Raw genomic sequence first — 16,010 nt, 5'->3', positions numbered from 1 at the left:
TCTAGGAGCTCATGGAGATGTTGGGGGGGGTGGGAATGGGGTGGTTTTCCTTTGGGAGCCGGGTGGGTTTCCGGAGGGAAGAGCCCTAACCCAGCACATCTGGAGAGGTTCATCCAGCTCCCAGGGGATTCCAGAGGGAACTGGGAACACTGGGAAGGGGTCACCAACCTTCTGGGAGCTCATGGAGATGTTGGGGGAGGTGGGAAGGGGGTGGTTTTCCTCTGGGAGCCAGATGGGTTTCCGGAGGGCCGAGCTCAAACCCAGCGCCTTGGGAGAGGCTCATCCGGTTCCTGGGAGATTCCAGAGGGAACTGGGAACACTGGGAAGGGGTCACCAACCTTCTGGGAGCTCATGGAGATGTTGGGGGAGGTGGGAAGGGGGTGGTTTTCCTTTGGGAGCCGGGTGGGTTTCCAGAGGGATGAGCCCAAACCCAGCAACTTTGGAAAGGCTCATCCAGCTCCCGGGGGATTCCAGAGGGAACTGGGAACACTGGGAACACTGGGAACACTGGGAACACTGGGAACACTGGGAACACTGGGAAGGGGCCACAAACCTTCTGGGAGCTCATGGGAGGTGGGAAGGGGTCGGTTTTGTGAGAGATTTTGTGAGATTTTCCTTTGGGAGCCGGGTGGGTTTCCAGAGGGACGATCCCAACTCCAGCGCCTTGGGAGAGGCTCATCCGGCTCCTGGGAGATTCCAGAGGGAACTGGGAACACTGGGAACACTGGGAAGGGGTCACCAAACCTTCTGGGAGCTCATGGGAGGTGGGAAGGGGGTGGTTTTCCTTTGGGAGCCGGGTGGGTTTCCGGAGGGCCGAGCCCAACCCCAGCGCCTTGGGAGAGGCTCATCCGGCTCCTGGGAGATTCCAGAGGGAACTGGGAACACTGGGAACACCGGGAACAGCGGGAAGGGGGTCACCAACCTTCCTCATCATGTGAGCAGCCGCCTGCCAGCCGCGGGTGCCGATGTGCTTGTTGAGGGAGATGTTGAGGTGCGTGGCCGACTCGTAGTACTCGATCATGTCGAAGAGCGCCGACGCTCCCTGGGAAAACAGGGAAAAACGGGAATTCCTGAGGGCTGGGAACGCTCCTGGAATCCCAGAGGGATGGCAGGGGGCGGGGGATTGAGGGGTTCAGCCTGCAGGGGTTGTAGCTCCCGGGGAATCCAGAGGGGTTTCCTCCAGGGATTTGCAGCCCCCCGGGATGGTCCGGAAGGAGAGAGGGGGGAAAATAATGGGAAAAAAATGGGAAAAAAATGGGATATGGGAGGATTCCCGGTGTTTTGGGGAATGGGGGGGGTGGCAATGGGATGGGAGCAGCAGGAGGGGTCGCTGAGTCCCAGGAATCCAACAGGAGAGGGGGAAAAAGGTGGGAAAACAGGAATTGAGGTGGGGGGGGAAGAAGGGAAAGAGATCCCAATGATCCAACCAGAGTGGGGGAAAATGTGGGAAAACCAAGAGTTAAATATGGGAAAAAAAGTGGGAAAACCAGGAACTGAGGCAGGGGAGGAAGCAGGGGAAGAGATCCCAATAATCCAACCAGAGTGGGAAAAAAAGGGGGGGAAAAAAGGTGGGAAACCCAGGAATTGAGGTGGGTGAGGACTCAAAATTCCCAGTAATCCAACCAGACCGGGGAAAAAAGGGGGGAAAGAAAGGTGGGAAAAAAGGTGGGAAAACGGGAATTGAGGCGGGGGGGAAAGCAGGGAAAGAGATCCCAATAATCCAACCAGAGTGGGAAAAAAAAAGTGGGAAAAAAAGATGGGAAAACCAGGGAGAATCCAGCCAAAAATCCCCCAATAATCCCACCAGAGTGGGAAAAAAAGGTGGGAAAAAAAAGGTGGGAAAACCAGGAATTGGGGGGGGGGGGGAAGGAGGGAAAGAGATCCCAATAATCCAACCAGAGTGGGGAAAAAAGGAGGGGAAAAAACGGGAAAAACAGGAGTTCAGGGGGGGAAAACATGGGAAAAACAGGAGTTCAGGGTGGGAAAAAAAGGTGGGAAAACCAGGAATTGAGGCCTGAAAATTCCCAAAAATCCAACGAGACTGGGGAAAAAAAGGTGGGAAAAGTAGGAATTGAGGTCTCAAAATTCCCAATAATCCAATGAAATTAAGGTGGGAAAGGCAGGAATTGAGGCAGGGGAGGAAGCAGGAGAAGAGATCCCAATAATCCAACCAGAGTGGGAAAAAAAGGGGGGAAAAAGAATGGGAAAAACAGGAGTTCAGGGTGGGAAAAAACAGCAGGAAAAACAGGAGTTCAGGGTGGGAAAAAAGTGGGAAAAACAGGAGTTCAGGGTGAGAAAAAAAGGTGGGAAAAAATGGGAAAAACAGGAGTTCAGGGGGGGAAAAAAAGGTGGGAAAAAATGGGAAAAACAGGAGTTCAGGCTGGGAAAAAAAGGTGGGAAAAAATGGGAAAAACAGGAGTTCAGGGTGAGAAAAAAAGGTGGGAAAAATGGGAAAAACAGGAGTTCAGGGTGGGAAAAAAAGGTGGGAAAAAATGGGAAAAACAGGAGTTCAGGCTGGGAAAAAAGGTGGGAAAAAATGGGAAAAACAGGAGTTCAGGGTGAGAAAAAAAAGGTGGGAAAAAATGGGAAAAACAGGAATTCAAGGTGGGAAAAAAAGGTGGGAAAAAATGGGAAAAACAGGAGTTCAGGGGGGGAAAAAAAGGTGGGAAAAAATGGGAAAAACAGGAATTCAGGGTGGGAAAAAAAGGTGGGAAAAAATGGGAAAAACAGGAGTTCAGGGGGGGAAAAAAAGGTGGGAAAAAATGGGAAAAACAGGAGTTCAGGGGGGGAAAAAAAGGTGGGAAAAAATGGGAAAAACAGGAGTTCAGGGTGGGAAAAAAAGGTGGGAAAAGCAGGAATTGAGGCCTGAAAATTCCCAATAATCCAACGAGATTGGGGAAGAAAAGGTGGGAAAGGCAGGAATTGAGGCCTCAAAATTCCCACTAATCCAAGGAGACTGGGGAAAAAAGTGGGGAAAAAAAGGTGGGAAAGGCAGGAATTGAGGCCTCAAAATTCCCACTAATCCCAAAGGATTGGGAAAGAAGTGGGAAAAGCAGGTGGGAAGTGGGGGTTGGAGGGAGGTGAGGAGTGAAAGGGCGGGAAGAGCCGGACTCGTGCCGGGGACACTCCCGGCTCCTCCTCCTTAATTAGGGAATTAGGGAATGAGTTAATTGGTTAATGAGATGTTTGGGGAGCCACAGAATCCCTGGAGGCTCCCGGAAAAAAAATATGTGGAGAGACCTGGAGGACCTGGAAAAGCTGGAGGGAGAGCAGGGGAAGAACAGGACTCCAGGGAATGGCAGGAATTCGGGCCCGGGGTGAGGAAAAGTGGGAATTCCGGAGGGATTGGGAGGGAAAAGGGACTGGAGGAGGAGAATCCAGGTCCTGGAAAAGGAGGAATGTTGGAGGGATTGGGAGGGAAAAGGGACTGGAGGAGGAGGAGAATCCAGGTCCTGGAAAAGTGGGAATTCCGGAGGGATTGGGAGGGAAAAGGGACTGGAGAAGGAGGAGGGTCTGGATCCAGGATGAAAAGTGGGAATGTTGGAGGGACTGGGAGGGAAAAGGGACTGGAGGAGGAGGAGAATCCAGGTACTGGAAAAATGGGAATGTTGGAGGGATTGGGGGGAAGAGGGACTGGAGGAGGAGGAGAATCCAGGTCCTGGAAAAGTGGGAATGTTGGAGGGATTGGGGGGAAAGGGACTGGAGGAGGAGGAGAATCCTGGGGGAGGAAAATTGGGAATGTTGGAGGGATTTGGGGAAAGGGATTGGAGGAGAGGGAGGATCTGGATCCAGGAGGAAAAGTGGGAATTCTGGAGGGATTTCAGGGAAAGGGACTGGAGGAGGAGGAGGATCCAGGCCCTGGGAATGGGAAGGGAACTGGGACTGGGAAGGGAACTGGGACTGGGAAGGGAACTGGGAATGGGAAGGGAACTGGGAATGGGACTGGGACTGGGAATGGGAATGGGAAGGGAACTGGGAATGGGAATGGGAAGGGAACTGGGACTGGGACTGGGAAGGGAACTGGGAATGGGACCGGGAATGGGACTGGGACTGGGAATGGGAATGGGAATGGGACTGGGAAGGGAACTGGGACTGGGACTGGGAATGGGACTGGGAATGGGAATGGAACTGGGAAGGGAACTGGGACTGGGAATGGGAATGGGACTGGGACTGGGACTGGGAAGGGAACTGGGACTGGGACTGGGACTGGGACTGGGAAGGGAATGGGAATGGGACTGGGACTGGGACTGGGAATGGGAATGGGAATGGGACTGGGACTGGGACTGGGAATGGGACTGGGAAGGGAACTGGGACTGGGACTGGGAATGGGAATGGGACTGGGAAGGGAACTGGGACTGGGACTGGGACTGGGAAGGGAACTGGGACTGGAACTGGGACTGGGACTGGGACTGGGACTGGGCCTGTGTGACTCACGTCCTCGTCCAGACTGGTTTGTTCCAGATCCACCAGTTTGAACTGGAGCCGCTTGAAAACCTCCTCGAGGGCCTCACAGGCTCTGTAATCCAGCTTTTCCCCTGGAAAACACCACGGGAAACGGGAATGAGGAGCCACCGGAGCCAGGGAAAGGGAGTCCGGGAATAACACAGGAGTGGGGGGGAAAAAGGGGGAAAAATGGGAATTTAGGGGGGAGGAGGAGAGGGGGGAAGGGGCCAAATGATCCGGAGGGAGGGGGGAAAAGTGGGAAAAATAATGGGAAAACCAGGAGTTCAGGGTGGGAATAAAAAGTGGGAAAAACAGGAGTTCAGGGTGGGAATAAAGAGGGAAAAACGGGAGTTCAGGGTGGGAAAAAAAAGGGAGAAAAACGGGAGTTCAGGGGGGGAATAAAGAGGGAAAACCAGGAGTTCAGGGTGGGAATAAAAAGTGGGAAAAACAGGAGTTCAGGGTGGGAATAAAAAGTGGGAAAAACAGGAGTTCAGGGTGGGAATAAAGAGGGAAAAACAGGAGTTCAGGGTGGGAAAAAAAAGTGGGAAAAACAAAAGTGGGAGGAGCAGGAAAAAGGATCCAAATAATCCAGAGGGAATGGGAAAAAAAGGGGAAAAAAAAGGGAAAAAAAGTGGGAAAAACAGGAATTGAGGGGGGGAAAAAGGATCCAAATAATCCAGAGAGAGGGAGGAAAAAGGTGGGAAAAACAGGAGTTGAGGGTGGGAAAAAAAGTGGGAAAAACAGGTGGGAAAAACAGGAGTTCAGGGTGGGAAAAAAAGTGGGAAAACCAGGAGTTCGGGGTGGGAATAAAAAGTGGGGGAAAAGTGGGAAAAACTGGAGTTCAGGGGGGGAATAAAAAGTGGGAAAAACAGGAGTTCGGGGGGGGGGGAAAAGTAGGAAAAAAAGTGGGAAAAACAGGAGTTCAGGGTGGGAATAAAAAGTGGGAATTGAGGAGGGGGAGAAGCAGGAAAAAAGATCCAAATAATCCAGAGAGAATGGGGGAAAAAGTGGGAAAAAAAAGTGGGAAAAACAGGAGTTCAGAGTGGGGAAAAAAGTGGGGGAGAAGTGGGAAAAAGTGGAGTTAAGGGTGGGAATAAAAAGTGGGAAAAACAGGAGTTAAGGGGGTAAAAAAAGTGGGAAAACCAAGAGTTCAGGGTGGGAAAAAAGTGGGAAAAAAAGTGGGAAAAACAGGGATTCAGGGTGGGGAAAAAAGGGAAAAACTGGAGTTCAGGGGGTAAAAAAAAGGGGGAAAACCAGGAATTCAGGGTGGGGAAAAGAGTGGGAAAAACAGGAGTTCAGGAGGGAAATAAAATTCCCTGGGGATGGAAAAAAACCCAGGAATGGGAAAGGGATTGGGAAAGGAGCTGACCTTTGAGATCCAAGCAGTCGATCCTGGGAGCCAGATCCTTGAATTCCTGGAAAAGCAAAGGTGGGATTTCAGGAGGAGGAAAGGGAGGGAAAAGGGGAATTAAAGGAATCCCCAAAAATCCCCCCCAAAAAATCTGCTGGAAAAGGGGAAATCCCAAAAATCCTCCCAGGCCCAAGGGAAGAGCTGGGGAAGGGCGTTCCCGAGAAATTCCCGGGAATTTCTCCGCAGGGAAAAGCCCGGAGCTCCTTTGGAGGGGAAGGGGCCTCGGGATGCAACGTTCCCAAATCTGGGATTCCCGGGGGAGGCGGGAAATGGGAGGGTTTTCCCGGGAAATGGGAGGGTTTTCCTGGAAAATGGGAGGGGTTTGCCAGGAAACGGGAGGATTTTGCTGGAAAACGGCAGGATTTTGCTGGAAAATGAGAGGATTTCCTGGAAAATGGCAGGATTTTCCTGGAAAATGGGAGGATTTTCCCGGAAAATGGGAATATTTTCCCCGGAAATGGAAGGATTTTCCTGGGAAATGGGAGGATTTTTCTGGAAAATGGGAGGATTTTCCCAGGAAATGAGAGAATTTTGCCAGGAAATGGGAGGCTTTTCCTAGAAAATGGGAATATTTTCCCAAGAAATGGAAGGATTTTCCTGGGAAATGGGAGGATTTTCCTGGGAAATGGGAGGATTTTCCTGTAAAACGGGAGGATTTTGCCAGGAAACGGGAGGATTTTCCCGTAAAACGGGACTTTTCCCGGGAAATTCCGGGGCTTTGGCTCCTCGAGGCGGTTCCTTGGGAATGTCCCGGCATTCCCGAGCCTCTGGAATTACCTGGATTTGCCTGAGGAGTTTGGGAATCTGGCGGCAGCTGAGCTTGTGGCAGGCCTGTCTGTAGGCAGCCAGGATCTCCTCCACGGTCACGTTCTGGGCTGGAAAAAAAACGGGAAAAACGGCGGGATAACGCCGGAATTCCGGGAATTACGGTCCCTTTCCCCCCCACTTGTCATTCCCAGGGATTTCCAAGGATTTCCCCAGGATTTAGGGATGTTCAAACACAGTGGGAGTGAAGGAGAAGCCCAGCAGGGGTTTGATCCCAGATTTCTTTCCCAAAAAATTGATGGAAAAGGGGGAAAAGGGGTTGGAAAATCACCGGGAAAAACATCAGGATAACACCAGAATTCTGGGAATGTTGGTGTGTGCCCCCACACACTTGTCATTCCCTGGGATTTCCAAGGATTTTCCCCAGGATTTCAGGATGTTCCAATGCAGGGAAGCCCAGCAGGGGTTTGTTCCCAGAGGTTTCTTTCCCAAAAAATTGATGGAAAAGGGGGAAAAGGGGCTGGAAAAACATCGGGAAAAACATCAGGATAATGCCAGAATTCTGGGAATGTTGGTGTGTTCTCCCCCCACTTGTCATTCCCTGGGATTTCCAGGGATTTCCAAGGATTTCAGGATGTTCCAACGCAGGGAAGCCCAGCAGGGATTTGCTCCCAGAGGTTTCTTTCCCAAAAAATTGATGGAAAAAGGGGGAAAAAGGGGGCTGGAAAAGCACATCCAGCAGCTCCAGCTTTTTTCCCACTTTCCTGGGTTTTTTTTGAGGAGAAGAGAAGCTTCCGGGAAGGGAGGGATGAGAGATTCCCGGCGGGAAAGGAACAGAGGGAATGGGAATGAGCTTTTCCTGGGAATTCCAGCCCCTTCTGGGGGAGCTTTTGGGTGGTTTTTCCATCAAAAATTCCTGGATTTTCTATAATCCAGAGCGGATTTTTTCGGGATAGCAGAATTTTTTGGGAATGGAGGGATGAGAAACCCCTGAACGGCAGGAATGGGAATGAACTTGGGATGGGAATGAGCTTTTCCTGCTGCTTTTTCCAGGAATTCCAGCCCATTCTGGGGGAGGTTTTGGGTGGTTTTTCCATCGGAGATTCCTGGATAAGAGAATTTTTTGGGAATGGAGGGAGGAGAAATCCCTGAAGGGCAGGAATGGGAATGAACTTGGGATGGGAATGAGCTTTTCCTGCTGCTTTTCCCGGGAATTCCAGCCCATTTTGGGGGGGGTTTTCCATCGGAGATTCCCAGGTTTTCTCTAATCCAGAGGGGATTTTTTTAGGATAAGAGAAGCTTTTTGGGAATGGAGGGATGAGAGATTCCCAGCAGGAATGGGAATGAGTTTTTCCTGCTGCTTTTTCCCGGGAATTCCAGCCCGTTTGGGGGGAGGTTTTGGGATGGTTTTTCCATCGGAGACTCCCGGATTTTCTCTAATCCAGAGGGGATTTTTTGGGATAAGAGAAGCTTTTTGGGAATGGAGGGATGGGAGATTCCCAGCAGGAATGGGAATCAGATTTTCCTGCCGCTTTTCCTGCTGCTTTTTCCCGGGAATTCCAGCCCGTTCTGGGGGGGTTTTTTTTGGGGATGGTTTTTCCACCGGAGAAGCTCCGGATTTTCCCCCAATCCCGAGAATTCCGGGCTGCTCCCGGAGCTGCCGCCATTCCCAGAGGGACAAACATCCCGCGGGAGGAGCTCCAGGAATTCCCTGAATCACTCGGAAGCCGAGCTGGAGAAACCAGATTCCCAAACTTTGCTCCCATTCCCAAAGGATTTCGACATCCCCACCGGCCAAACCCTCCCCTGGCTCTTCCCACGTTCCCGACAATCCCACATCCCAAAAAACTCCTCCTGGAAACGCCCAAATCCAACTTTTTGGCCCTAAAACCGTTCCCAGATCATCCAAGATTCCCACTTTTCCGGGAGCTGGAGGAGAATCCATGGAATTCCAGGAGCAGGAAAAGAGGAATCCTGGCAGTTTTCAGCCCTAAAACCATTCCCAGGTCACCGAAATTCCCACTTTTCCAGGAGCTGGGGGACAATCCAAGGAAATTCCATGTCTAGGGGACAATCCATGGAATCCATGGAATTCCAGGTGCAGGAAAAGAGGAATCCCGGCACTTTTCAGCCCTAAAACCATTCCCAGGCCACCCAAGATTCCCACTTTTCCAGGAGCTGGAGAAGAATCCAAGGAAATTCCCTGTCTGGGGGACAATCCATGGAATTCCAGGTGCAGGAAAAGAGGAATCCTGGCACTTTTCAGCCCTAAATCCATTCCCAGGTCACTGAAATTCCCACTTTTCCAGGAGCTAGGGGACAATCCAAGGAAATTCCCTGTCTGGGGGATAATCCATGGAATCCATGGAATTCCAGGAGCAAGAAAAGAAGAATCCCAGCACTTTTCAGCCCTAAAACCATTCCCAGGTCCCCCAAGATTCCCATTTTTCCGGGAGCTGGGGGACAACCCATGAAATCCATGGAATTCCAGGTGCAGGAAAAGAGGAATCCTGGCAGTTTTCAGCCCCAAAACCATTCCCAGGTCACCCAAGATTCCCACTTTTCCAGAAGCTGGGGGAGGTTCCACAAGGGAGAATCCATGGAAATGAGGCTCTGGGAACGCTCCAGAGGGAGGGGAGGGAATGGCAGGGCGGGAATCCTGGAATTTGATCCCGAAAGGGGAGCCCAGGGGAGGGTTAATTAAAGGCAGGAATAATTAATTCATGATCCCTCCGGGCTGGAATTCCACCCGGGATGAAATTCCAGCCGGAGGGGCCGCTCAGGGACGTTCCAAGGGGGGGGAAAAACGTGGAAAAAACCCTCAGGAATATCAGAAACAACAACGGGAAGGAGCTTGGTGGGAATGGGACGGACGAAATCCGGGATCAAAGGGGTGGTTGGGGCCTAAAAAGGGACGTTTTGTGCCCAAAAATGCAACTTTGGGGCCCAAAAAGGGAGATTTGGGACCCAAAAATGTCGGTTTGGAGCCCAAACATTCCCCTCACCCCAGTCCCAAACATCCCAAACCCCCGATCCCAAACATCCCTCACCACGATCCCAAACATCCCTCAGGCCGGTCCCAAACATTCCAAACTTCCCTCACCCTGATCCCAAAAATCCCCTCACTCCAGTCCCAAACATTCCAACCCTCCCCGATCCCAAACATCCCTCAGGCCGGTCCCAAACATCCCTTGCTCTGATCCCAAACATTCCAAACCTCCTGATCCCAAACCTCCCACACCCCGATCCTAAACATCCCTTGCTCTGATCCCAAACCTCCCTCACTCTGATCCCAAACATTCCCCTCACTCCGATCCCAAACCTCCCTCACCCCGATCCCAAACATTCCCCTCACCCCGATCCCAAACATTCCCCTCACCCCGATCCCAAACATTCCCACCCTCCCGATCCCAAACCTCCCTCACCCCGATCCCAAACATTTCCCTCACTCCAATCCCAAACCTCCCTCACTCCGATCCCATACCTCCCTCACCCCGATCCTAAACATCCCTTGCTCTGATCCCAAACATCCGTTGCTCTGATCCCAAACATCCCCCTCACTCCGATCCCAAACATCCCTCACCCCGATCCCAAATATTCCAACCCTCCCGATCCCAAACCTCCCTCACTCCGATCCCAAACCTCCCTCACCCCGATCCCAAACATTCCCCTCACCCCGATCCCAACCCTCTCTCACTCCGATCCCAAACCTCCCTCACCCCGATCCCAAACCTCCCTCACCCCGATCCCAACCCTCCCTCACCCCGATCCCAAACATTCCCCTCACTCCGATCCCAAACCTCCCTCACTCCGATCCCAAACCTCGCTCACTCCGATCCCAAACATTCCCACCCTCCCGATCCCAAACCTCCCTCACTCCGATCCCAAACCTCTCTCACCCCGATCCCAAACCTCCCTCACCCCGATCCCAAACCTTCCCCACCCCGTTCCCAAACATTCCCACCCTCTCGATCCCAAACCTCCCTCACTCCGATCCCAAACCTCCCTCAGGCCGCCCCCCCCCCCCCCCCGCGGTTCCCGCCGCCCCTCACCGTGTCTCCAGGGGTCCTTGGGCTCCACGGCCCCGGACACGATGTCCTCGTCCGAGGGGAAGGTGACCCGTTTGTGGCCGGGCCGGAGCCGCCCGTCGGGCCCCGCGGGCGAGGCCTCAGCGGGCGGCGGGGCCGCGTCCCCCGGAGCCGCGGGCTCGGCCTCCATCGGAGGGACAGAGGGGCTTCACCGCCGCCCCGGGGGCATCTCCGGGGGCCGAGGGAGCGGGGACGGAGCGGGGACCCAGCGGGGACCGAGCGGGGACCGAGCGGAGCCGCCGCCGCCGCCGCAACGGCCCCGCGCCACCGCCGCCGCCGCCGCCGCAGCACTTTCGCCACGGGCCGCCGCGGGCCGCAGAAAACGGAATAAAAATATGGGAAAAGGGGGAAAGGAAAGGGAAGGATGAGAGGGAAAGGGGGGAAAGGGGGAAAGGGGATGGGGAGGGAAGGGAGGGAAAAGGAGGGGGAGAGAAGGGAGAGGCGCCCGTGGCGAATCTGCCGCGGCGAATCTGCGGGAGGGGGGCGGGCGCGGGGGAGGCGGCGGCAGATTCGTCACGGAAAGGGGGATTTGGGGAGGGGGAAAAGGGGGTTTGGGGAGAGGGAGACGGGGGGGATGAGGGGAAGAAAAGGGGGGAAGTGGGGTGGGGAGGGAAGGGGATCAACGGGGGGGTCGGGGAGGGAGAGGCGCCTGTGGCGAATCTGGGGGAGAGGGGCGGGCGCGGGGAAGGCGGCGGCAGATTCGTCACGGAGGGGGAAAATTTGGGGAGGGGGAAAAGTGGATTTAGGGAGAGGGAGACGGGGGGAATGAGGGGAGAAAAGGGAGGAGTGGGATGGGGAGGGAAGGGGATCAAGAGGGGGGTCGGGGAGGGAGAGGCGCCTGTGGCGAATCTGGGGGAGAGGGGCGGGCGTGGGGAAGGCGGCAGATTCGTCACAGAAAGGGGGGAAATTTGGGGAGGGGCAAAAGAGGGTTTGGGGAGAGGGAGACGGGGAGAATGAGGAAGGAGGGATGGGGAGAGGGAATAGGGAGGGAAGGAGGTGACGGGAGGGGTCGGGGAGGGAGCGGCGCCCGTGGCGAATCTGAGGGAGAGAGAGGGCGCGGGGAAGGCGGCGGCAGATTCGTCACGGAAAGGGGGGAAATTTGGGGAGGGGGAAAAGGGGGTTTGGGGAGGGGGAAAAGGGGGTTTGAGGAGGGGGAGACGGGGGGGAAATGGGGTAGGAGAGAGGGCTCGGAGAAGGGGGGATATTGGGGGGCTCGATCGCTCGCAGCGGGGCTGTGGTGGCTGAGGCGAATCTGCGGAGCGCGAGAGGGGGACACGCGGGGCACCGGGAACGGGGACCCCGCACGGGAACGGGACCGGGACCAGGGACGTCACACGGGATCGGGAACCCCCCCACGGCATCGGGAGACCCACGTGGGACCGGGAGATCCCCCCCACAGGACCGGGACCAGGAACGGGAGATCCGCGTGGGACCCGGAACCGGGAACCGCACACGGGAGACCCTCGTGGGACCGAGAGACCCACCCGGGACAGGGATCGGGAACGGGAACCTCACCTGGGACCGGGAACCCCACAAGGGATCGGGACCGAGAGACCCACCCGGGACAGGGATCGGGAACCCCCACGGGACCGGGATCGGGACCGAGAGACCCACCCGGGACAGGGATCGGGATCGGGAACCCCACCCGGGCCCGGGAGATCCGCACGGGCCGGTGAACGGGAACTTCACACGGGAGACCCTCGTGGGACCGGGACCGAGACCGGGACCCCCACCCGGGACCGGGACCCCCACCCAGGACCGGGACCGAGACCGGGAACCCCACTCGGGACCGGGACCCCCACCCGGGACCGGGACCCCCACCCGGGAGCCCCAGGAGGGACCTGGAGCGCGAATCCCACCCGGGACCGGGACTGAGACCCCCGCCCAGGGACCCCCCCCCAGGACCAGGAGCCCCCCGCGGGACCGGGAGCCCCGCAACGAAGCTTCACCCTAAAGGTGCCCACCCCCTCCTTTTTCCCACCCCCATAAGTACCCACCCCCCTTTCTCCCCCCCAGAAGTGCCCCCAATTAGTGCCCACCCCCCTATAACTGCCCACCCTCCATTTTCCCCCCAGAAGTGCCCCCCATAAGTGCCCACCCCCCTTTTTCCCCCCATAAGTGCCCACCCCTCTTTCCCTCCCCCATAAGTGCCCCCCCCATTTCTCCCCATAAGTGCCCCCCATAAGTGCCCACCCCCCTTTTTCCCCCCATAAGTGCCCCCCAATAAGTGCTCACCTCATAAGTGCCCACCCCTCTTTTTCCCCCCATAAGTGCCCACCCCCCTTTCCCTCCCCCATAACTGCCCACCCCCCTATAAGTGCCCACCCCCGTTTTTCCCCCCAGAAGTGCCCCCCATAAGTGCCCACCCCCCTATTTCTCCCCCATAAGTGCCCCCATAAGTGCCCCCCATAAGTGCCCACCCCCCTTTTTCTCCCCATAAGTGCCCCCAATAAGTGCCCACCTCATAAGTGCCCCCCTTAAGTGCCCCCCCATAAGTGCCCACCCCTCTTTTTCCCCCATAAGTGCCCACCCCATAAGTGCCCAGCCCCCTTTTTCCCCCCATAAGTGCCCACCCCTCTTTCCCTCCCCCATAAGTGCCCACCCCCCATTTTCTCCCCCATAAGTGCCCCCCAATAAGTGCCCACCCCCCCCATAAGTGCCCACTCCTCTATAAGTGCCCCCCATAAGTGCCCACCCCCCTTTCACCTCCCCAATAAGTGCCCACCCCCCTTTTTCCCCCCATAAGTGCCCACCCCTCTTTCCCTCCCCCATAAGTGCCCAGCCCCCATTTTCTCCCCCATAAGTGCCCCCCTATAAGTGCCCACCCCCCTTTTCCCCCCCCATAAGTGCCCACCACCCCCCCTCTAACCCCCCCTCCCCAATTTCTGCCCCCAGCCCCCCCCCCAATGCAGCCTCTCCCTCTCCCCTCGGCGATTCCCGTGGGGATCCTGCGGCTCCCGCGCGGCCCCGACGGCTCCTCCCGGGGCTTTTCCCCGGATTCCCCCCGGGCTCGGGCGCTGCTGGGGGGGTGCCCCCCGTGCCCCCCGTGCCCCCGGGTCCGGGCCGAGCTCCGGGAGCGTTTCCTGCTGGCCCTGGGAGCCGCCCGGGGCCTCCCTTCCCGCTTTTCCCTGCGCTCCGGGATCCGCGTGGACGCCCGCTTCGGAGCCGCCGACCTGGAATTCCGGACGCTCCAGGTGGATTCGCTCCGGACCCCCCTGGGCGTGGAGGCGGCGGCGCTGCTGAGGGGCAGCGACGTCCTGGGATTCTCCTTCCTCCTCCCGGCACCTCCCGGGGAATGAACCCACCTTTTCCCAAAGGATTCGTGATTCCAGAGGGTTTGGGACGTCCTGGGATTCTCCTTCCTCATCTCAGCACCTCCCAGGGAAGGAACCCACCTCTTCCCGAGGGATTCGGGATTTGGGACGTCCTGGGATTCTCCTTCCTCGTCCCAGAGACCCCCCGGGAATGAACCCACCTCTTCCTGAGGGATTCGGGATTTAGGACGTCCTGGGATTCCCCTTCCTCCTCCCGGCACCTCCCAGGGAATGAACCCACCTCTTCCCAAGGGATTTGGGATTCCAGAGGACCTGGGAAGGGGCAGCGACATCCTGGGACTCTCCTTCCTTATCCCGGAGCCCCCCCAGGAATGAACCCACCTCTTCCCGAGGGATTGGGGATTTGGGACGTCCTGGGATTCTCCTTCCTCATCCCGGAGCCCCCCCAGGAAATAAACCCACCTCTTCCCGAGGGATTTGTGATTCCAGAGGATTTGGGATGAGGTGGCACCGTCCTGGAATTCTCCTTCCTCATCCCAGGGAATAAACTCACCTTTTCCCAAAGGATTCATGATTCCAGAGGGTTTGGGATGTCCTGGAATTCTCCTTCCTCATCCTGGAGCCCCCCAGGGAATGAACCCACCTCTTCCCGAGGAAATCGGGATTCCAGAGGAGGATTTGGGAGGGTTTTTCCCAGCCCCTTTTCCCAAAGGATTTGTGATTCCAGAGGAGGATTTGGGATGGTGCAGCGACGTCCTGGAATTCTCCTTCCTCATCCCAGGGAATAAACCCACCTTTTCCCAGTCCCCTTTTCCCAAAGGATTTGTGATTCCAGAGGAAGATTTGGGACGTCCTGGAATTCTCCTTCCTCATCCCAGGGAATAAATCTGCCTTTTCCCAGCCCCTTTTCCCAAAGGATTCATGATTCCAGAGGATTTGGGACATCCTGGGATTCTCCTTCCTCATCCCAGGGAATAAATCCCCCCTTTCCCATCCCCCTTTTCCCAAAGGATTTGTGATTCCAGAGATCCCAGGTAACACATTCCCCCCTTTCCCATCCCCTTTTCCCGAAGGATTTGTGATTCCAGAGGTCCCAGGTGACGATTCCCCCCTTTCCCATCCCCTTTTCCCGAAGGATTTGTGATTCCAGAGGTCCCAGGTAACAGATTCCCCCCTTTCCCATCCCCTTTTCCCGAAGGATTTGTGATTCCAGAGGTCCCAGGTAACACATTCCCCCCTTTCCCATCCCCTTTTCCCAAAGGATTTGTGATTCCAGAGATCCCAGGTGACGATTCCCCCCTTTCCCATCCCCTTTTCCCAAAGGATTTGTGATTCCAGAGATCCCAGGTAACAGATTCCCCCCTTTCCCATCCCCTTTTCCCAAAGGATTTGTGATTCCAGAGATCCCAGGTAACAGATTCCCCCCTTTCCCATCCCCTTTTCCCGAAGGATTTGTGATTCCAGAGATCCCAGGTGACGATTCCCCCCTTTCCCATCCCCTTTTCCCAAAGGATTTGTGATTCCAGAGATCCCAGGTGACGATTCCCCCCCTTTCCCATCCCCTTTTCCCAAAGGATTTGTGATTCCAGAGGTCCCAGGTGACGATTCCCCCCTTTCCCATCCCCTTTTCCCAAAGGATTTGTGATTCCAGAGATCCCAGGTGACGATTCCCCCCCTTTCCCATCCCCTTTTCCCAAAGGATTTGTGATTCCAGAGATCCCAGGTAACACATTCCCCCCTTTCCCATCCCCTTTTCCCAAAGGATTTGTGATTCCAGAGGTCCCAGGTGACGGATTCCCCCCTTTCCCATCCCCTTTTCCCAAAGGATTTGTGATTCCAGAGGTCCCAGGTGACGGATTCCCCCCTTTCCCATCCCCTTTTCCCAAAGGATTTGTGATTCCAGAGGTCCCAGGTGACGATTCCCCCCCTTTCCCATCCCCTTTTCCCAAAGGACTTGTGATTCCAGAGGTCCCAGGTAACAGATTCCCCCCTTTCCCATCCCCTTTTCCCGAAGGATGGGCGATTCCA

The 16,010-nt window shown here is 55.7% G+C and overlaps 3 protein-coding genes across 8 annotated transcripts; 2 read left to right on the top strand and 1 right to left on the bottom strand.

Annotated features, from left to right (window-relative positions):
- Positions 1-829: 829 nt before the first annotated feature.
- PPP1R37 (protein phosphatase 1 regulatory subunit 37) lies at positions 830-10,922 on the bottom strand. Its single transcript, XM_032677287.1, has 5 exons — positions 10,672-10,922; positions 6,632-6,729; positions 5,813-5,858; positions 4,435-4,535; positions 830-1,042 (listed from the first exon to the last, which is right to left on the bottom strand). The coding sequence occupies exons 1-5, from the start codon at positions 10,835-10,837 to the stop codon at positions 845-847; spliced, it is 609 nt and encodes a 202-aa protein (XP_032533178.1). The 5' UTR covers positions 10,838-10,922; the 3' UTR covers positions 830-844.
- A 953-nt stretch (positions 10,923-11,875) lies between these two features.
- On the top strand, positions 11,876-12,661 carry LOC116781624 (basic salivary proline-rich protein 3-like). Its single transcript, XM_032677282.1, has 2 exons — positions 11,876-11,880; positions 11,935-12,661. The coding sequence occupies exons 1-2, from the start codon at positions 11,876-11,878 to the stop codon at positions 12,659-12,661; spliced, it is 732 nt and encodes a 243-aa protein (XP_032533173.1).
- GEMIN7 (gem nuclear organelle associated protein 7) lies at positions 12,612-15,008 on the top strand. Of its 6 annotated transcripts, none has more exons than XR_004354920.1 (3): positions 12,612-12,663; positions 13,603-14,565; positions 14,824-14,883. XR_004354920.1 is itself a non-coding variant. In XM_032677286.1 (3 exons), exon 2 carries the CDS (start codon positions 13,614-13,616, stop codon positions 14,004-14,006), a length of 393 nt encoding a protein of 130 aa, XP_032533177.1. In that variant the 5' UTR covers positions 12,612-12,663; positions 13,603-13,613; the 3' UTR covers positions 14,007-14,042; positions 14,824-15,008. The 6 variants fall into 6 exon arrangements, 4 of the variants coding, with proteins under 4 accessions (XP_032533177.1, XP_032533176.1, XP_032533175.1 ...); XR_004354919.1 differs by lacking the exon at positions 14,824-14,883 and adding an exon at positions 14,668-14,745 and having other exon boundaries at positions 13,603-14,574; XM_032677286.1 differs by having other exon boundaries at positions 13,603-14,042; positions 14,824-15,008.
- Positions 15,009-16,010: the final 1,002 nt, after the last annotated feature.

Source organism: Chiroxiphia lanceolata, unplaced genomic scaffold (assembly GCF_009829145.1).
Source record: "Chiroxiphia lanceolata isolate bChiLan1 unplaced genomic scaffold, bChiLan1.pri scaffold_118_arrow_ctg1, whole genome shotgun sequence".
In the NCBI taxonomy this organism is placed as follows: Eukaryota; Metazoa; Chordata; class Aves; order Passeriformes; family Pipridae; genus Chiroxiphia; species Chiroxiphia lanceolata.
This window is presented reverse-complemented; position numbering and strand designations above follow the sequence as displayed.